This window comes from Paroedura picta, chromosome 7 (genome assembly GCF_049243985.1).
Source record: "Paroedura picta isolate Pp20150507F chromosome 7, Ppicta_v3.0, whole genome shotgun sequence".
NCBI lineage: Eukaryota > Metazoa > Chordata > Lepidosauria > Squamata > Gekkonidae > Paroedura > Paroedura picta.
The window spans coordinates 11,545,792-11,567,606 of NC_135375.1; the positions used below are offsets into that span (position 1 = coordinate 11,545,792).

Genomic DNA, 21,815 nt, shown 5'->3' on the forward strand with positions numbered 1-21,815 from the left:
CAAAGCTGATCCTGGACTTGGGAAAGGTCCAGATTGCAGCGGGTAAGAGCAAGGGGATGGAGCAGGGTAGGTAGGCAAGCAGGAAGAGGAAGGAAAGGCTTTCCTTTCCTTTTATAGCCTCCTTAATGGAGCAGGTTGGAAAGGATTGGATCCAGCCCAGGTGGTGCCAGGGAAACCCCTAAGAGGGAGGACATGATACCTGACAAGCGAAGAATGAAAATGGAGCTCCCCAGATGTGAGAGAGAAAGCCAGAGCCAGTCAGTCCAGGGAAGGAAGAGGACCAGGGTGTGAGAATGCCTTCTCCTTCCCACTCCGAAGCCAGTGGGAGGGCTCCTTCCTCACCTCTCTTTTGTCTGGGGAAATAATGTGGCGGGGGTGGGGGGCATGCCCTGAGGAGAGGGCAATGTCACAAAAGAACTGCTGGATTCTGCCATATTCGTAGCTTTTACAGAAAGGTTTTCATGAGAGGCTTAATGGTCAAATAACTAATTTCCAAGCCATATCTCGTTTTGAAATTCTTCACAAAAACTTGGTCCCCAGTTCACTCTTCTACAGTGTTATCATATTCAGATTTACTGTAACTGAAGCCCATTGATTTTATCAGAGGATGATGGTGATTAAGAGCTCTTGCCTTCCCGTATTTTGGGAAGTTCTCACCCAGTGTAAGAAAAATGGCTGTTAAGTTTGGATTTAAAAGACCAGGGTTCATTTATTTGCTCAACCATGAAATTCACTCGATGGACCTAAAGGGTGTTCATGAAGATTTTTGTTTAGTTTTGCTGGTGCTCCTTAACGGTTTTCAGAATCCCAGACGTCCCCATAGAGGATTTCTTTTTAGCTTAGTTCTCCTTATACTCCTGGTCTATTCTAAAGAAGGCATATCTCCACCTGCTAACCATGCCAGATTAGAAAGTTCCTTGCAATTGTCACAGTTCTGTGGGATTAGTATCCATAGATTCTTCTGATTGTCTTGCCTCAACTTGCCTCCTCCTCCTTCTTCTTCTTCTTCTTCTTCTTCTTCTTCTTCTTCTTCTTCTTCTTCTTCTTCTTCTTCTTCTTCTTCTTCTTCTTCTTCTTCTTCTTCTTCTTCTTCTTCTTCTCTTCTTCTTCTTCTTCTTCTTCTTCTTTCTTCTTCTTCTTCTTCTTCTTCTTCTTCTTCTTCTTCTTCTTCTTCTTCTTCTTCTTCTTCTTCTTCTTCTTCTTCTTCTTCTTCTTCTTCTTCTTCTTTCTTCTTCTTCTTCTTCTTCTTTTTTCTTCTTCTTCTTCTTCTTCTTCTTCTTCTTCTTCTTCTTCTTCTTCTTCTTCTTCTTCTTCTTCTCTTCTCTTCGACAGGAGACAGCTCCTGGGAAAAGCAAGCTGTATCCCTAGAGGCATCTGTAAACTGAGTAACTGTCAAATAATCCTGGAATAGAAACACATATGCAGCCTTAAGTTTTCCTCTCTCACCACGACATCTTGAAGTGTCGGCTATTAGCAAGCAAATTTCCTGGATCGTCAAGATGGTATAAGAAAAATATACTAGGGATGAGTTGCAGTTGTCTTCTTCATATCTTTAATCCCAAATACCCAGGTACATCTAGCTCCAGGGGAGCTGTTTATGTATTTAATGTTTATTCCCTTCTTCCTCTAGGGCAGGGGTTCTCAACCTTCCTAACGCCACAACCCTTTAATCCAGTTCCTCATGTTGGGGTGACCCCCAACCATACAATTAGGCAAGGGTTCTTTCACAGAAATTAAACCGAAACTGAGCAATGACGTTAAAAACCATTGTTCATGATTGGTTATAAATCGTATATAAATTGGCGGGCGCCTTCAGGAAGAGCGACAACAGTGCCCCCCCCGCCAAGCTGCTCGATCTGCCGTGACCCCTGTGAAAGGGTTGTTTGACCCCCAAAGGGGTCCCAACCCCCAGGTTGAGAACCACTGCTCTAGGGAACTTGGTGTGGTGTACATGATTCTCTATGCCTTCTTTTTACCTAAGCAGCAATCCTTTGAGTTTGGCAGGTTAGATTGGGCCTGTGGCCATCCAACAGACTTTGCAGTAGAGAGGGAATTTGAACTTTGTGTTTCCCAGGCCTGGTCTCTCTCTCGCTCTCTCTTCCTGTTTCTAACACAGCCCAGTCCCATGAATGTATCAGTGGTCATCATCATTCAGAGCAAAATCTTATGTAGGGTTAGGGTGATCTCAAGAAGACTTGGAGTCCAAGAAGATATTAGGTAGCCTTTGTTAGACTTTGACTACTCTTTTCCCACTGTGAAGAGGGAGAGCCAACCGGAATGGATTCTTATTCCCCTTCTTTTAGCAGGTATTGCCGTAAAGAGCATATGGCTCCATTAAAGGAGAAGGAAATGAATATGAAAAGCTCACCAGAATTTTGCTGACCATCTGAAAAAATAGAAACTAGTTAGCCATCTCTGTGTTGGTGATTTTCTTTTGAGCTACCGCCTTCTGCAACTTTCTTTAGAAGAAGAGTTGGTTCTTATATGCTACTCAAAGCAGTTTACAATTGCCTTCTCTTTCCTCTCCCCACAAAAGATGTGAGGGAGGAGAGGCTGAGAGCCGTGATATTACTGAAGAAGAAGAAGAGTTGATTCTTACATGCTGCTTTCCTCTATCCAAAGGAGTCTCAAAGCGAGTTCCAATCATCTTCCCTTTCCTCTCCCTACAACAGACACCCTGTGAGATGGGTGAGGCAGAGAGCCCTGATATTACTGCTCAGTCAGAACAGCTTTATTAGTGCCCTGGCGAGCCCAAGATCACCCAGCTGGATGCATGTGGGAGAGCGCAGAATCGAACCCGATTCACCGTGCTCCTAACCACACCAAGCTGGCAGTAGCTAGCACTGAATTATGGGATCAGAAACTTCCTTCCTCTGGGAATGGAATATCACATTGATGATTTTAACTATCCCCACATTGATTGAGCCAATATGTGTTCAAGAGATTGGGTTTCTAGATGTTGTCAGTGACTGGGCTGTAGAGCAGCAATCCTGGACTTGGCCCTAAGTAAAGTTCAAGACCTGGTGAGAGATGGAACTGTGACAAAACAGTGACCGTAAGGCTATTATGAAAGCAAAGATCTGAAAACAAAGATCTTGTCTCTCATTTTAGGGTTCTTTGAGGAGGTAGACAAGCATGTGGACAAGGGTGACCTGAGTAGGTGTTATTTACCTATCAGAAAACAGAGCAAATATAAAGGGGCAGTTTTCTCAGTGGCAGGTGGTAAGCGGTGCCTAGTGCAGGGCGGTAGGCAGTCAGTGGAGAATTGGGAGAGCTGTCACCATCCAGTTTATTATTCTGGCTTGTTTTTCTCCAAACTGCAGTCTCTAGGCCAGAGCTACTGCTGCTGTGGGCAGAGCCCTGGTTTTAAGGTGGTCAGTGCAGTCGGTGGTGTTTTGTTTTGGGTTTTTTTTTCATGCTTCCTTACTGAGATGGGAGTTAATAGTTAAAAATAGGTCAGCTCAGTACACCCCCTCTCAGCTAGCTTTTAGAATAAAAAATGCCAGTTCTTTGACATTTTGAGAGAGAGAGAGAGAGAGAGAGAGGTTGATCTCTGCTTTCTGTTTAAGTGGAAACCTCTTTCCTTTCTGATGACAGTTGATAAAGGATTAGTGCTGATTCACAGGGAAAAGCTATAACTTTAAAAGCCCTGGGCATAATACTGAAAGAATTAAACAGTTTGGAGGCACCTTGAGAATACTCTTTAGCCTGGCGTTGGCGATCACCTGCTGAGTTCATTATGCAACTGCTCCTTGGACAAAATTCCTCAAGCCCTTTCTGGCCTTTCTCCCCAGCATGCATTTAAATCTGTAATAAACCCTTGTGCCCGGCTTTGAAAACTAAACGGACACAGCAGGTCAGTTTATGAATACGTGACATTATTCACAGCTGAGTTTAAATATCTCTGGAACAATTTTATTTGAATTTTCTGGTCTTTATGTTGTCAGAAAATAATAAGTTCACCTCATTTAGTAGTAATCTTTGAGTTAAATAAGTGAACTTTTTTTTTTTTTAACTGTGCAGGTCTCCTTTAAAAAAAAAAAACACAAAGACAAGGGTTTTAATAAGATCATGCCGAAAGAAAGCCACTGCTCATTCCTACTTGTGTTCAACAATCTTCTGAAGTCTACCTGGGGCAGAAGTTAGTCTAATATTGGGGTAGCCAAACAGTGGCTCTCTACATGTCCAGCTTAGTGCTGGTAGGGGCTCACGGTAATTTCAGTCCATGCACAACTGGAGTTTGACCACCCCTAGTCTAGTAGGTACAATTATCTAGTAAGGGGGTTGGTCTTATTTAAAGGAGGGGGGGGAATCAAATTCACATTTGACGTCCTTGAGAACTCTAGTGAATGCCACTTGGCCCTCTTACTCATTTCTTAATTAGTTCTAGACCTTCACTGCTGCTTTGACCGTGACTCCTCACTTCACCTCTGTTCCACACGACTCCTCAAATGCTGTACCCAAAAACAATGGTTCAGGTGTTGGGTATCTTAGACACTTTCCACTGTAAAGGCCGGAGAACTTGTGCCACCTCATTTGGAGGAGAGAAGCAGATTGGATTGAGTCCAGATCTTGAAAACTGAAATAGTTAGTTTTTCCCCCTGTGTGGTTCAACATGTCACAAGCCTGTGTTACTTCAACCTGACTTGCAACCGGTGTGTGTGAAGAGGCTGAGCACTGTTTACATTTTTAAGTTTCCACCTTAATTTTTACTTGAACGCCTTTGCCTTTCCAAGAATGTACAGGATGTTCTGCAGACAGCCGTGAACGTACTTCCCCTACAGAGAACTGGCCTGGGACTGTCGGCTGAGCACTAAATAGAAACTGTCTGTTTTTCTTAACCCTCATTTGTTTATGCAAAGCCTGTCGAAACCGTGCTCTCATTTCATCCTTTAGTCTCTTGTTTCACTTCTCATCCTAGCTGGACATAGTAGAGCGAGCTCCCTCTAGGTTGGCCGTTGGGCCTAATTTATTAATTGTCTGGTCAACTGCCAAAGTAATTTCCAGAGCCTTAGGCAGAGCAGAGAGTCAGCTTGCCTTCTAACCCTAACCCCTGTCAAGATCCTGTCGTCGCCTGCTCTCACTGTGATGGTTCAACAATCTCTGTTGCATTTCTCTGTAAATGCGTCGATTATTTGTTGTCATATTTTTTAATTTGCTGTTCTCGACTGGGAAATGTCTTATTAACGTTGATTCAAGTGGGAAGCCATGTTGGTCTGAAGCAGCAGAACACCTTTAGGGTCTAGGGGCACCTTTAGAACTAATAAAGTTTTATTCAAGGTATGAGGTTTCATGTGGATGCTCACTTCCTCGTACACAATGGACATGTAACCAGGAAGTGTGCCTGCACACGAAAGCTCATACCTTGAATAAAACTTTGTTGACCTTAAAGGTGTCACTGGGCTCTAAATTTGTTCTTATGAACATTGTTATTCTAACTTTCCAACCCCTGGGGTGTCTTGTAGTGAATTTCCAAAGAGCTTCCTTTGAGTCTCCTAGTTAGCTCCTGACCTTGGGTGACTGGGGTCAAGGTCTTGGTATGTCTTGTGTAGTTTGTTTCATTGCTTTTCACAGGCTTGTGGCATGGACATTGAGTTATAAGCACCTGACGTAGCATGCAGAAGGGTACCTGCGGTGCGGGCTTTGGGGTAGCCATGTATGTAGGTGAGCTTGAGCTAACTTTAGTTTCGACAGAGAATCTCATGCACCTGTTTTGCTAATTCCTTGAATAAAGATTTCTTCAACCAAGAGTCTGTTTATTTGGTGGACTGGGCACTGACAACCTCAACCCTGAACTTAGCTTCTGTATATCTGAGTTTAGCTTTTAAAAGATGGCAGCTGGATGTCCTAGGCAGTGTGGGAAACTACAGATTTCAGTGAAAGGGAAAGTGACACAACATCACTAGTAAAACAAAGGGATCTTTTGTTACTTATGGAGAGGTTACCCATGGTGTTTTCTCATGTAGATAGAAAACATGGTCTTAGAACAACATATATGCCAACCATTAATCAGACCAAGAGTGAAACAAAAAGGTCTACTGCATCTGGAGGAAAGATCTTGCAAGGCTTCAAGGTGAAGCTTCCTCACCCCCCCCCCAGAAGATGCAAATGATTTGAGTTAATTTCTTACATTGTTTTTGCTGATCTTCTTACATTTAATACTAACTTTATCCTCGCGTAGCTGAGGTTGTTCAGACTGGAATCCAAGGTGAGCTGAGGCCAGCTTGTCTATCTCTAGTAGAAACGGTATTAAGAACATGTGAAATGTTGGAACAGGCCACTGACCCATCTAGTCCAATATTCTGTCACAGGGATCCTTTCCACCATGCCAGGCTGCTACTGTGTGTTTGTGACAGGGCAATTTGCCCCGTCTCTTCCTGGGGCCAGACAGGGGAACATTTTCCCCGACTGACACAGTCCGCCCAGGTTAGTGCCTCCACGCGAAGCAGCTGGGGCGGCAAGGTTGTGCTGCGCAGGGGGGGTTGCAGCAGGGTGTGTGTGGTTTAGGAACACAGTAGCAATACCACATTCCTAAACAAACAAATGCCCCTGGTGGCTCGGTGGCACTGTGCAGTGTAAAAGAGTCGAGGAGGGAATTTTGTGTCCCTTCCAGGACACCATAGTCGGCCCAGGTTAGGGGAGCTGCTGGGCCTGGATGGCCTGACTCTTCCGGGCCAAATGGGTCTGGCCTAACATAGGCCCCAATGGCATCCACAGCATGTCAGAGAATGTGGGATGCATCCACATTCCCTTGCCATGGGGCCACCAAGGGCTTGAGTTGGGCTGGCCCCTGGCTGGTGCTGATATAATTTGGAAGTGGGGATTAGGCCCACAACCAAATGAGCACTGGCCTGGGCCTAATCCCCCATGTGGAAAAGGTCAAGGTAGTCAAACCAAGGTGCCATCAGGAAGACCACAAGAAAGACCATTGTATTTGTTTGTGTGTGTGTGTTCTGAATAACTGGGACTGTAGGTACTTTTCAACGTATAGTAAGCGTATTGGATTGCATATGCCTACAAATTTTGCTCGAATCCCGAGATCACCATTTTAGATCTTGTGGTCGCCAAGACTAAGGGAGAGTGAGAAGGATTAGAGCTACATCACTTATTCCAAAGGAGTCGTTCGGAGGTTGTTAATGAGGTTGTCCATTGTATGTTCACAATGCAGCCTTTGAAGACAGTTCACGAATACAGCATGTGTTTATTCCCATCAAGTCACTTCAGACCTAAGACGGCCCAATGAAATAAGGTCCTGTCCTTAAGTCTTGGCTTCCTAGATTGAGTCAATCTATCTCATGTTGGGTCTCCCTCCGTTCAATATGCTTTCAGCTTTTCCTAGCATGATAGTCTTTTCCAGCAACGCTTGGGTTCTCATAATGTAGCCAAAGTATGATCGCCTCAGTTTAGTCAAGTTAGCAGTTCAGGTTTGATTTATTTGATGGATTGCTTTTCTCCAGGCCATACTGGCAAGGGATTCTGGTTTTCTTGGGGGGGGGGATCTAGGTGTGGAATTGGGGTCCTGCATGGTGCAGGGAGTTGGACTAAATGATCCTGGTGGTCCCTTCCAACTCCATGATTCTATGATTTGTCTTTTTGGCAAATCCATAAAGCTCTCCTCCACAAATATTTATTATTACTAGTACATAAATGTCTTTGCCTGACAACACGGACTAGACTTGTGGCGTGTTGATGGCCCCTTCACCTTCAGATTAACTGGAGGTGCCCCTAATGACTGGTTCAGACTGCCAATCTTATGTTCAATGGGATACAGCACAGTGTTTCAAGATCATGCAGGATGCACACGCCATCAAGTGCAAGGAGCAACATGCAACCTGAGCATATGTGTCTGTGTGTGCATGCATTATTCCCCTGACTTCTGCTGTTCTTTTGCTGCTTCTTGCGTGTGGAAGGTTAGTTGAATTAGGGCTGGTCTCAGGTATGCCCAGGACTCAAGCTGCTTTTGCAGGTGGCTGATACCCATTAATCCGCCCTACAGAAAATCACCATGTGTTTCTGTCAGCTGCCACATCCAGGAGTGCTCACTCTCTTCCAGTGAGAGGCTATCTGCAGTTCTCCTTCAGGGAATGCAAACAAACCAGGAAGTATTGTGTTTCTTAGAATATTCTCACTTCAGTATGTCACCACATTCTAGATGAGGCGGTAATTTGAAGCTGCCTGGTGAGGCTCATTCCTGATGCCCAGTTGCCAGAAATGGCCTGGGGAAAAAATGTATTCGTGGGGTCATTCAAAAGAAATTTTATACCGGTGTAAGTATAGATCAGTGATTGTTAGACTGTGGGGACACAGCAGTCCTTTGTGCCCTTTCAGATGGTTCCTAAGAGCATAGTGAACAAAGATTAAAGATCTGCAGGTGTTTTTGTTTCCACTGCATGTTGAAGAAGCTACACATTTTTTTTTCAGTTTGAGAAGTAGAATGTAAGCTTGGTTTTAATAAGGCGAGTCCTTTTTATCGAGCTTTTACATGAGAACCAAAGCTATCAGTCTGCATGCCTGGAGAAGTGTCTCAAAAGCATTTCCTCCTCCCTCCCATTCTCCCCATCAGTTAAAGCAGCTGGTTAAAATGTGCTGCAAACCTTCACCAAAGTCCACAGTTCTTCCCTACGGATTATGATTGCAGAACACAAATGGTTGTAGTTGATTTTTCCAATGTCTCCCGAGCATGTTTTCTTAGTGGCCGTTGTACAAACGATTGTGGCTTGCAAAGCATTCCTCAGTCCAACAGAGTGAAGAGCCACTGGTGTAAGATCAAAATGGATATATCACTGTGAGAAAAATAACATCTTTTGCTGTGCGAGCATGTGATTGGGTGCAGGAACAGCACATGTGAACTAGCACTTGGCTTACAATTCCGTGCATGCTTCCTAATGAGAAGGGCCATTTAAATGAGCCAGTTTGGTGTAGTGGTTAGGAGTGTGGACTTCTAATCTGGCATGCCAGGTTCGATTCCGCACTCCCCCACATGCAGCCAGCTGGATGACCTTGGGCTTGCCTCGGCACTGATAAAACTGTTCTGACCGAGCAGTGATATCAGGGCTCTCAGAGTCATGCCTGTGGCTGAACATCTATCGGGTTAGATCCAACCAGTTGTTCACCGGTGGAAAAGGGAGACGGGGGACCCTCTTGTCCACCCCAAACTGCTTGGTTGAGAGCATGGGACCTGCATTGACAGAAGCAGTGGGACAGAAGCAGTAGGAAAGAGGAGGAGATTGAGCCAAAATGCCTTACTGGATCCAACACTACCAATGGTGTGTCATTGGTTATGCATTGGAACATCATTTGGAAAATGAGTAAAACGTATAAGGACGTGCCAGACCAGAAAAGACAATTGGTATCTGAACATACGAACTTTTTTGGCTTTTTGTTTTTACAGCCAATTTGACAATGGAGCAACACAGTCAGAATGGCAACCTTGGACACTCGAGCCAGCTGTCCGCAGAGACAGGTACAGCAGTGACAGCGCTAGTTGAGGGTGAGTTCATACCTCTGGCTGTTCAGGAACGTGTTGCGATTGCATTGGTTTTCCCTGCAAATGGCCTGTTTATCATATCTGGCAGTTACCCAGCAACCATGATTGGATTTCAGAGGAATATCCATACTTCCCCCTGCTGGGCAGGTTATTGAGGTTAATAATCAGTGGAGAGAGGGAGCCTCTTGTGGCGCAGGGTGGTTAGGCAGCCGACATGCTGCCTGAAGCTCTGACCATGAGGCTGGGAGTTGGATCCCAGCAGCCGGCTCAAGGTCGACTCAGCCTTCCATCCTTCCGAGGTCGGTAAAATGAGTACCCAGCTTGCTTGGGGGGGGGGGGGAAGGGAATGGCAAACCACCCCGTATTGAGTCTGTCAAGAAAACGCTAGAGGGCGTCATCTCAAGGGCTAGACATGACTCAGTGCTTGCACAGGGAATACCTTTACCTTTTAATCAGTGGAGAAGTTTGGATGGCCACTGCTGTCCAACTATATCTCTGTGACACCATATCGTTAACGTTGGACAGACTTGGTAAGTTCAGCCTGCATTCTGATGTAGCTGGCCTTATGCCTGGGCCAATCATTGCACTGAACGTCTGGACCAGACTTTAAGAGATTTTCACTGAGGGCATGGCAGTGTCACTGATTGTGCTCTTAAACCTTAAATTAGTGTAATAACCATATTCATCATTGCATCATGCACACATTCTTGTGGTTACTTGCTTAGGCAAAGACCTTACCCTTTTGTAATAACATGATTCAGAGGGGAGGGGGGGTTGATGAAATTTGGGTAGAATCTGCAGCAGCATCGTATGCCTTCTTTTGACAGTTTGGCAAAAGTTAAGTAATCTGACAGTGGTGCAATGCATCATTAGAGCAACACATTACATTGAAGAGGAAAGTTTAGAAACTGAAGATGAATTTTAAGTTATAGAGATGCAAGAAGATTTCAGAGGCCATGCTAATTGAGTCCCAAATAAATGACTGGGCTCAGGAGAGTCAGCTTGATGTAGAGAGCCAGCTTGGTATAGTGGTTAAGAGCAGCAGGGTCTAATCTGGTGAGCCGGGTTTGAGTCCCTTCTCCCTCACATGCAGCCAGCTGGGTGACCTTGGACTCATCACAGTGCTGATAGAGCTGTTTTCACAGAGCAGTAACATAAGAGCTCTCTCAGCCTCACCACATTCTCTAGCAATGTAACTTTGGATCTGAGAATGCACCGTTAGGGAAAGGGATATCGAGAGCAACTTGCTGCTGCACAAAATCCAATGGCACCTAGAATCCTCATGCTGGATCTTTGGTGTTCCTCTTGCATCAGAAAAAAAACACCCTTGTTGCCAGCAGAACAAGCTAGCAGCGTCCAAACCATACAACCTGCTTATTTCTTTTAAAATCAACTGCAGCCTGCGTATAAGTAGAGATGTAACATCTCTAGAAATTTGAAGGCCACTGGAGAAAAACCAAGTAGGGGAGTAGTAGAAGTTTGTGGGCCGATTGGCATGTACACAACACTTACTTACTTAGCAAGCCTGAAGTTATTTTACCTTTCTAACAACATAAATGCATCCTTTTAAACTTGGGATGTAAAACTGTACATTTGGCATACTGGGTGAAATTTAAAAGTATGACCGTTTCAATTCAAAGTGCTGCCTTTAAAACCTTCCGTGACTTAGGGCTGGATGCTTGAAAGACCACCCCTCCCACATGCTAGTTAATATCTCCCTAGCAAGCCTTGCCCTCTCTGTGACTCTGCCTTCCAAGGCAAGAGAGGGGTCAACCCAGAGATAGGGCTTCTTCAGTAGTAGCTTTCCCCTTGAGTCTCACCTGGCCCTTGCATTGCTTTATTTTATGTGTCAGATCAGAATGATTCTATTCACTCCTGCTTTCATTGAATAGGGTGAGCTTTTAATACTATTTTGGCTTATAACTTGTTTTAAGTCATCTGCAGTCTGTTTTTATGGTCTGTGTTTGATGGTCTGTAATTTTTTTAATGGTCTGTATGCTGGGCTGGGTTAGTAGTGTTAGATTTTAATTAACGTCTTAATGGTTTGCTTTCATGATTTTATTTTATTATATAAGCCCCTTAAGGTAAGGTGCTGGAAACATGGCATGCATATATAATATAAATAAATATATATAATAATATAAAGAAATAAATAAGAAAATGACAGTTGCACCCAGTACTAGAGAAAATGTAGCCTAGTTTTTATGATCTGAGAGGCAGGAAGAAACAAAAGTTGGAAATAGAAAATACAGATTGTGTAGATCTGTATAGGTAGCCATTTTAGTCTGTCTGTAGCAATAGAAAAAAGCAGGAGCACCTTAAAGACTAATAAAATCTGTGCAGGGGAGAAGCATTGAAAATTTGTTATGCATTTTTTATATATTTCTAAAATAGACTCAAGAGTTACCATTATCTAACACCAGATTATTTCACATCTAAATCTTTATACATTCTGGAAAGGTAAAGCCCCTGTCTTAAAAAGCTTTTCCCCCATTCAAAAGAGCAAATATTTCATAGGAGTCCTTTTTCAGCACTTCCTGGTATTTCCAGTTTTTCCGTTTTGTTTTAAAATGTAAAACAGGAGAAATAAGCATTTTTTTTTTTTTGCATTATCGTGTCTCCATGATGAGGAAGATCATGGATCAGTTCTCAATTTCAGTAGCAGTTGGAAGGGTTTATATTTGTTAGTCCAAGTTATTCAAGTGGGTGACTATTATTACTTTTGGCTCTTGGATTATAGGCATCCACTTCTCAGCACCATTCCCCCCATTGTTCCTAAATTCTCTAGCCATGTAACTTTTGATCCAAGATTATTTTTTTATTCCCAAAGATGACGATCATTTTCAGTAAGCGTGCAGCAAAATCCTCCAGAAGAAGCCTTTCTTATCTCTTTACTACAGCTCCATCCAGGGAACCCTTCTCCACTAAAGGGGAGAAAGCCTAAATGCAGGGGGAGTTGGAGATGCACCAGTTGAACGTTTGTTAAAACACTTGTTATTTGTGGCATCTGTAGGCTACCCATGAGATCCAAGGCAAGGCAGCCAGACGGGACGTTTAGAGGTAGGTTGCCATTTCCTGCCTCTGCGACATGACCTCCACTGTTCCTTGGAGGAATTCCCATCCAAATAGCGGGAGGTCTCCCACCCAAAGACTTAGCTGCTGTCAGATCTCGGAAGCTAAGCAGTATTTGGAAGGGAGCCCTTCAAGGGTTTGGGTAGTAGTCCCTCCAAGGAATGCTAGGGGATAGGCAAGTTACCTGCGAATGTCACTTTCCGGGCTGCTAGACAATCCTTGGGCCTCTTGGCGTTATTCCACACCTCATGAAATAAATAATGTTAAAACACTAAAATTGCATTCATAAAATCAGTGTTACGCCCAGCAAGATTCTCCTGTGTTTATTTCAGACCCTCCCCTAAATCGCTTTTGCTGCTTGAAGGTGTTGTCCTTGCCAACCTGTTCATTTGCTCTTGTGTGTTCCCCCACAGCTTACTTTCCTGCTGAAGTCCTAGGCTAGCCTGCACCACCCGCTAAACTCTGTGCCCCATGATCTGAAACCAGGAGAGACTTGGAACTCTGAAATGAAGATGGAGGCAGCAGACAAAGTAGAAGAACTCATTGGCCCAGAGGCCCCACCCAAACTCTTGGAAAAACCAGAGGCGGCTCTGGGCGAAGATGGACCTCTAGAACTAGAAATGCACGCTCAGAAAGAGAGCGGAGCTGCTGCAGAGGATTCCACAGTGCTTGCCTCCATGCCCTGCTTGCTGATGGAGCTGAGGCGGGATTCATCAGAATCTCAGCTCGCGTCAACAGAGAGCGACAAGCCGACAGCCGGCCGCATCTACGAGAGCGACTCTTCCAACCACTGCATGCTGTCCCCTTCTTCCAGCGGGCACTTGGCCGACTCAGACACACTGTCTTCCGCGGAAGAGAACGAGCCCAGCCAAGCCGGAGGCGCTGTCGAGGGAGAGGCTGCGGCGGTACCGGGGTCTACCATCGGGAGGAAGTCCCGGCGGTCCAGGTCGGAAAGCGAAACCTCCACCATGGCCGCCAAGAAGAACCGGCAGTCCAGCGACAAGCAGAACGGCCGTGTCGCCAAGGTCAAAGGCCACCGGAGCCAAAAGCACAAAGAGCGGATCCGGTTGTTGCGGCAGAAGCGGGAGGCGGCGGCCCGCAAGAAGTACAACCTGCTGCAGGACAGCAGTACCAGCGACAGCGACCTGACCTGCGACTCGAGCACCAGCTCGTCCGACGACGACGAAGAAGTTTCAGGGAGCAGCAAGACAATCACTGCAGAGATACCAGGTAGAGGATGTTTTTTAAACTGAACTGGTGTTAAAAGCTCCCGCCGCCAATTTCTCAGCTGTCACACTAAATTTAGACGAGCGACATTTGAGAAAAATAAATAAATAAAAATAATGCACTAGGAGAACTGCAGCCCTGGGTAAATGTGGGGGCGGGGGGGCTACCATGCGCTAAAAATTTTATTTTTAAGATGACTTACAGAGCCTCCTGCTGATGCCCTCGTTTGCCCAACAGCAAATTAAAGATGCCCGGTCAGGGTGAGCCCGGCCCTCGCTCTTTTCCTGTCCCCGGTTAATTTCTGTGTGGCTTTAGGCAGAAGTATTTAAACTGACCTAATTGCAGCAATTTATAACATATCACTGAGAATGTTGATACGCTGCAGGGTTTCTTTCTCCTCTTTACGGAAAAGCCGCCATTTTCCAAGCTCTGCTTCCCAACCCTGTTTCTGTGCATGGCGAGCTGGTTTAACCTTGCTGTGAGCTAAGAGGCGAGGCAGTAGCTTCTGAACCTATACATTTCCCACGTAGGTTGCATTTTACTAACCCCTCAGTTTCCGCGGCAAACCACCTCTACCTTCCTCTGTTGTAGAGCACACGGCAACCCCTTGCCCCACCCCCCCGTGCATCCATACCTCCAGATGCTTTGGCCGTTCTCACGAGAAAACATTGGAAGGTACATTTTGGAAATTTCCCAGTCTGTTAAGGCCTGCAATTCGCTCCTTGAGTCCAAACAGCATGACCAGGAAAATATGTATCATCTACTTGGCGTATGGTACTCAAAAATAACTTGCATTTTATAGCAACCTTAAAATAAAATACTATTGAAAAAAGCTTTTTTGGGTTTGCCAATCTTTTTATGGGTGAATGAACCTGGTGTCTTTGCACAGCGCAAATACGCACTTTTAACTCAAGCTATGCTGTATGAGAAGAGGGAAAGTGAAGGGAACCCTTCGTGCCTTGAGCTTTCCAATGGGTTTCCTCCCCCCCCCCACGCCCCCAGCTAGGGTAACCTGTTGGATTTCATGGAGTCCGTCTTATGTGGTATGTTTGGACATAGCATTGTAGCTGTCCAGCCTTCATTTAAGTTTGGAGCTTGGGTTTATGTAGAATATCATACAACTGAGATGAATGAAGTTTGCTCAGCAACAGTCCCTGGTAGATTTCAGCCCCGGTAAATATTGGTTAGATAAGCTTCCTAAGGCTTTTGCATTTGTTTGAGTCAGCCTTTATCAACCTTTTGACTGTGGAGGAACCCCTGAAATATTTTCCAGGTTTCGAGGAACCTTAGAAGCGGCTATACGCCCCTTCAGAGAAATGGGTGCAGACATAAGATGGGGAGCCAGACAATCAATTATTTTCCGTTTCTGTTGTGGGGAAACAGACTAGGCCTGTAGAGCAACAGGGGAAGTGTGCTCCAGTGACATCTCATGACCTCAGCGGCTATCCAAACTTCTGGGAAAGGCCACGTAACCCCTGGGGAGCTCTCTTGTAACAACAGGCTCCCCAGTAGAGAATCTCTGGTGAACAGTACATGCTAGTCTCCAATTACTGAGCTTTTTCAGTGGCTGACTGGAGGGAATGGATGGAACATTGCCTGTTCCATAGAACTGGATTGGAAGCAAATGAATCAGAGGTGCAGAAATTCTTCATGATGTATTCTTTGCTGGCTTGTACCAGTTAAGGTCACAGGTGGGCTCACCATCCCGTAAAATGCAACAAGCAGAGATTTCTAGGCTAGCCCTTCCCCTGACATAGAACATGTAGGGTAGAACTTCATGCGCAGTCTAAATATGATGCCTGTTAGCAGCAGTGACATCATTTGGGGGGATACCTGATTTTGTTGCATAGTCCAATGGTGCCTTGCTCCAACTGTGGGGCAGCTCAGCTCCTTCCCTTGCAGACTTTCTCTGTCTTCCATGTCGTAAGATAATGGCAGCCATGGTATGGAACAGAGGAAAGAGGCAGAAGAGTGTTGGGGCCAATGCGGGTTGAGAGGTTCCTACTTAGAGAAGGGCTCAGGGGCAGCACAGTCCTGTATGAGAGCATTGGTCCTGTCTGAGCCATTCCCACCAAGTTTCCTGCCCGTTTGACATCTCTGGCACACAGAAGAATGTTCAGCATTCTGGAGTAGGAAACAGTTTCCGGACAGCCCAGGCACTTCAGCCTGGAATTCACGGCCTTTTGATTTGTTGGCTCAGGTGACAGTCTTAGTATGAAGCAAAGCAATTGGCAAGTTATACCCTCCCTCACAACGGTTTGAGAGCCAGCCCCCTCCCCCCAGTGCTTGCATAAATCCCTACAATTGTAGCTATCGTTCTCTTGAGAATTGTTGCAGTCAATCTAAGTGTGTGGTGCTCTCTGTTCAAGAACAAATGGGGTCTAGTATAATGAGAGATATAGGCTGGAAATCCTGGTTAATTCTCATCAGCAGGTGGGGGGTAACCCTCAGGTTGTAATGCCAGATGCTGGCCACTGCATCATTACAGTACCTCCCTCTTGGGGGGAGGCTGCAAAAGAGACACAGGTGGAAGGGGTATGATGCACAGAATTGTGGATGGACTCGGAAGAACTATGTGACGAATGCTTAAAACTACTCTTTACTTTCTGGACTTTAAATCCAGTGTATGCAGGATGCATGACATGCTCCAAAAGTAACCATGAGGGCATCTAACATCCTGGAGAGTATTTTTGAGCCTTTTCTCCAGAGGAACACCATTGCACTTAAAGCTCTGTTCCCATGTTACAATGAATGCACATTCCAGCTTGCATGTATGTGCATGCCTCAATTCATGAGAGAGATCCAGTGCTTGTACACTTACTAATGAAGCTGGTAACTAGATATATATGACTTCTCAATCGCATGTTCAGCTCTGCATGCGTTGAATGTGACATGAGAAAGACTCGACTCACATAAAAAAAAATCCAAGTCCATGCATTCACTGTAACTTGTGAACTGGAGATACAATTTGGTTGTTTGTATGTCACATCCAGGTGACATTTGAAATGGACAATGGCCTAGCCAGAATGAAAATATGCCAACAGCAATGTTAATTTCAATGCACATAAATTGTAACACGGCTTTTCCTTTCCCTGTAGAAGCTCTCTTTTTGTCTTTAGTCGTAAACGAGGCTAGCTAAGGGACAGAGTTCATTAAATGTGATGGGACCATTTTAAGCCAGAATTACACACTTAAGGATGCCCCCATTTTGAAATTGGATCGAGGGTTTTATTCCCTGCTCCTCCACATGCAGCCAGCTGGGTGACCTTGGGCTAGTCACATGCCTGATAAGAGCTCTGTTGTGGGAAAAGGAAGGGAAGGTGATCATAAGTCACTTTTGACACTCCTCCTGGTAGAGAAAAGCAGGATGTAAAACCCAACTCTTCTTTTTCTTCTCCTCAATGTGGTATCTCCTTAGGTTTGTACGCCTGCCCCTTTGGCATTACTGTCTCAAAGTTCCCTGCCTTTCACAAATTAGAACAACGTCTTCCCTTAATCTAGCCAGTTTGGTGTAGTGGTTAGGAGTGCAGACTTCTAATCTGGCATGCCAGGTTCGATTCTGCGCTCCCCCACATGCTGCCAGCTGGGTGACCTTGGGCTCACCACGGCACTGAAAACTGTTCTGACCGGGCAGTGATATCAGGGCTCTCTCAGCCTCACCCACCCCACAGGGTGTCTGTTGTGGGGAGAGGAATGGGAAGGCGACTGTAAGCCGCTTTGAGCCTCCATCGGGTAGGGAAAAGCGGCATATAAGAACCAACTCTTCTTCTTCTCCTTCTTCCTTCTCCTTCTCCTTCTCCTTCTTCTTCTATCAAAGTGTTTTTAATCACTTAAAAATACTGGGTAAACCTGTTGGAAATAGACCAGAAATACTACATCCTATCCTGTGCATACATACAGGTAGATGTGCTTACAAATGGGAGTTGTATCCTATTTGGTTCCTTGGATTAAAAATGTAGGGTGAGGAATCCAAGAAATAGCTACTTGTATTAAGATAGGCTAGGCTGGAGGATCAGGGTATTTATTGTACAGTTCTGTTGGTGAGCAAAAATGTACAGAACTGAAATTCCTCCAGTGCAGTGTGCTTCCTAGCAATAAAACATAAGAGAAGCTTTGTTGAATCAAGCCAATGGCCCATCCAGCCCAACATTCTGTGTCCCATAGTGGCCAAAATCCAGATGCCATCAGGAGGTTCACCAGCGGGGCCAGAACTCCAGAAGTCCTCCCTCTGTTGCCCCCCACGCACCAAGGATACAGAGCATCCCTGCCCCAGACCTTGTCACTAATAGTCACTCATGGACCTCTTCTCCATATGTTTAGCCAACCCCCCTCTTGGAAGTTGTCTATTCTTGTAGCTGCCAGCTCTTCCCATGGCAGTGAATTCCACAGGTTAATCCCTCTTGGGGTAACAAATACAATTAAGAACCAGCCAGTCCAAAGTTGATTTGGAAAGTGATGGCTTCAGATCAGGAAACATCGGTGTAAAATAATAATAATATTTTTTACCCACTTTTAATCTGAGCCTTGTTTCAGTAAAGATGCTAGGAAAACAGAATTGCAGCATAAGTTATATTTGAATAGAGGAATCCTGTGGTCATATTTGACAGCCAAAGCTGGCGTGAGCCCTTCAGTGTTGAGCTTGAGTGGATTTTTCCTGAGTGGCACTTTGGCAGTCGTTAATGCAGAATCATAAGAATGATTGTGGGGATGAAAAGGCTGCTGGTGCTTAAGTTTTATCGTGCTCGCCGTTTTCTTGCATATACACATTTTTCTTTACTTAGGTTGAAAGATACCTGAGTGGGCTCCTACTTGTTTCCCATTCTGGAGACTAGTGCTTTGCATCTAGTGGCATTCATTATCCTAATCTCTTAAGCACTTGGAAGGAGCTTTGTGTGGTTTTTTTGTTTTTGTTTGCTGCTTTCAGAGCCTACTTAAAAGAGCTATTAGAGAGCTCCTAGACTACAATTTCAGAATGCTACTTCTAACCCTCAAATCTGTTGTCATGTCGCATACTTTGTCTCCATGTCGCAGTGGTGCTGGGAAATGCTAACAGTTCACAGCTGCCGGCTTGTGATGACCCTGTAAGGGATTAGTTCTCAACCTAAGGGTCATGACCCCATTTGGGGTTGACTGGCGCCTTCTTCCGGGTTCCCCAGGTTGGTTGCCGTGGCGGTGGCCACAAGTGGTGGCAGGCGGCCAGCGGCAGCAGAGCCATCGCAATGGCTGCCTCCACACTGCCCAACCGTTGTGTGCATACACGACATGCACGCTACCCGTGTGCGTGCGCAGGCTGCCGACCCCACCACTGCAGTTGGGCTTGCGGCATCGGAGTGGTTGAGAACTGCTGCTGTAAGGCAAGGATGGGCCAAATGGTGGCTCTCTAGATGTCCATGGGCTTAATTCCCATGAGCCCCTGCTCCTTAGCCATGCTGGCAAGGGCTCATGGGAATTGTAGTTCATCTGGAGAGCCTCCATTTGGCCACTCCCACCACAGGTTTTTAAAGGCAAGAGACATGCAGAGGTGATTTGCCATTGCCTGCCTTTGAATGACCCTGGTATTCCTTGTTGGTCTTCCATCCAAATACTAGCTTAGCTTCCAAGAGCAGACCTGTAAATCTCTGCTAATGGAAGGCGTTTCTTTGCCTCGCTCTATTCCAGGGCAGCTGAAAGTGCTCCCATAAATACTGTCAGTGGGCACCATGAGATCCCCAGGAACAATCTGGGTGCCAATTGTGTGGGTCTGCAATGATGGGTGGGGGAATCTCCTTTCATTGGTAGAAATTCACTGTAAGATCCAAGCTTATATCTCTGTGTGCCTGCAGTCAGTTTCACAAATTCACCCCCCTTAAAAAAAACAACTAAGCTAGACCAGCCTTTTTCAACTTTCTGACCAAATAAAATTTCAAACTTCAAGGACTCCCGGAAGTAATGTCAGATGATCACGTCTCCCTGCCATGCCCTGGAAGTGACTCGTCATCCTTTTGCTCCCTCCACCTTTGCTGCTACTACTGCGGTTGCTCTGCCTTATGCAGGCCAGATACAAGGGCAGGAACTGAGAATACAGACTGGACCACCCCATACCCCATCATTACAGTACCTCCCTCTTAGTATGAAGCGGCCAATTCCCTAGCTTGTGCCCGAGTCTATTAAGGCAGGAGGGAAAAGGCTGTGGACCCCCTCTGGAATTCCCACAGACCCCTGGCTGGGAATCCCTGGGCTAGACTTTTAAAGGATTTCCTTGCTAAACTGCTGGGTTCATGTTTAAACATATATATATGTCATAAAGCGAATAAAGGGATCAACATGGCCAATGACCTACCTGACAATATATGCCATAATACAGTGTTACATGCTGTGTGGCTCTTTTCCAGCTCTTCTTCTAATTTCAGTTCTGCAAGTTTGTTTTCCACCATCAGCGGTACGCTCAGAACTCTGGAGTGCAACGAATAAATGAGTGGGATTTAGTTTTCATACAGGGAAAATTGAATTGGTTATATTTACACCTACCTATTTACTATTAATAGCTATTGGATGGGTGTGTTTGGGGTGGTGCCCACCGTACACATCGCTAATGGTGACTGAGAAGGGGGCAAGCCACAGAGTGAATACCTGTGCCGTAATATAAGCAGTAATCTTTAAGGTGTCAGTCCCCTTTTCCTACAACAGACTGGAACAGCCGCCTTTGTGTAATTTGTCACTTGAATTAACATGTAATGCCTCAGGCAGATAGCTGCTATTCACTGTGCTTGCAGGATTTCTGCTCATCTGGTGTTACAGGCCCACTAGTATTTTCCTCTCCATTGTTGATTTTCTCTCTCCCATTAGCGGATCTCCTCTTCCACGGTGGTGCAGGTATTCAGCATCTTGGAGACCAACAAGATTCCCTTTGTCGGGTGTCGGAAGAAAGAGAGCTTTGACTCTCCAAAGCTTACAACCTGGCAAACTTCTTGATCTTTAGGATGTTCCTGGATTCGAATCCTGCCCTTCTGCTAGGTAGCTGTCAAGGGAGAGCCAGACATGTCTGAACAGCTGCATAACCCCTGCCCTGTTCCTTATAGCCTTTGTCAAATACAAGTGGGAGTAGAAATCCCTCATATCTCCAGTCATAGGGTGTTCCAAAAAAGGGGTGTTGCAAAAAACTCAATAAATTTCAGAAACTCTGCTGAGTTTCAGAAAGCTACAAAAGGAGCCACTTAAAATCAACATTTCCCTTCTCCCCGTCTCACAGGTTGCTTTCATATCCTAGTGATATGCTACTTAGCCTGTTGACTGGGAGAGGCGGGGATCTGTTACTAGGCTTCCACTTCAGGGAAGTACCTTCTGAGCCTAATCCTTTGTGCGTATTTTACAGTCGGCTATTAAGATTGTATTAGTGTACTTAACTCTCAGGGAATGGCAGCCGTCCATTCTTCCTCTCCCTGTTGGAATATTCTCATGAAAATCCTGCTGGCTGGAAATCTTTTGTATTACAGAGTAATGCAAAATAGACAAATGCATCTCATCAGTTTGAAAGGAGCATGGAGTTTGGAAGACCTGCACCCAGGAAGTCTTGTTGGTCTCTGAGATGCTCCTGGACTCCAATCTTGCTCTAAATCAGCTTTTTAAAACTTTTTGACCATTGAGAAACCCCTGAAACATTCTTCGGGCTTCAAGGAACCCCAGAAGTGACGCGATCACGCAGAATATGGTTGGGAAGCAGAGCTGTGCACACGCCCACCCGGGGCCCCTCCCCTCCCCACTCCCTCCAGGCCCATCATTGGCCTTTTTGGGGGGGGGGATCAATATGATCATATATGGTCATCTCACCCAATAAATCTTTAACAAGTAAAAATATATAAAACATGAATTAACTCCTACTCACTTGGAAGACCCTTCCAGGGCTGTCAAGAAACCCCAAGGTTTCACAAAGCCCTGCCAGAGAAAGCCTGCTCTAAATAAAGACGTGATAGGATTAGCCTATTTGTTTTTGACTTCTGTTTAGTAAACATTTTAGAAGTACTGCACATTGATTTGACATCCCTCCAGCAAC

General features: G+C 45.3%; 1 protein-coding gene across 4 annotated transcripts in view; it reads left to right on the forward strand.

Moving 5' to 3' along the window:
• ARK2N (arkadia (RNF111) N-terminal like PKA signaling regulator 2N) overlaps positions 1–21,815 on the forward strand; it is a 64,336-nt gene that overhangs the window by 11,330 nt on the left and 31,191 nt on the right. For 2 of the 4 annotated variants that reach the window (XM_077346716.1, XM_077346715.1), the window contains exons 2-3: positions 9,392–9,490; positions 12,972–13,789. In XM_077346716.1, the coding sequence (XP_077202831.1) occupies positions 13,066–13,789 (724 nt within the window). In that variant the 5' untranslated portion in view covers positions 9,392–9,490; positions 12,972–13,065. Of the gene's footprint in view, positions 1–9,391; positions 9,491–12,510; positions 12,548–12,971; positions 13,790–14,377; positions 14,462–21,815 lie in introns of those variants that run through there. The other 2 variants (XM_077346713.1, XM_077346714.1) reach the window with 2 other exon arrangements.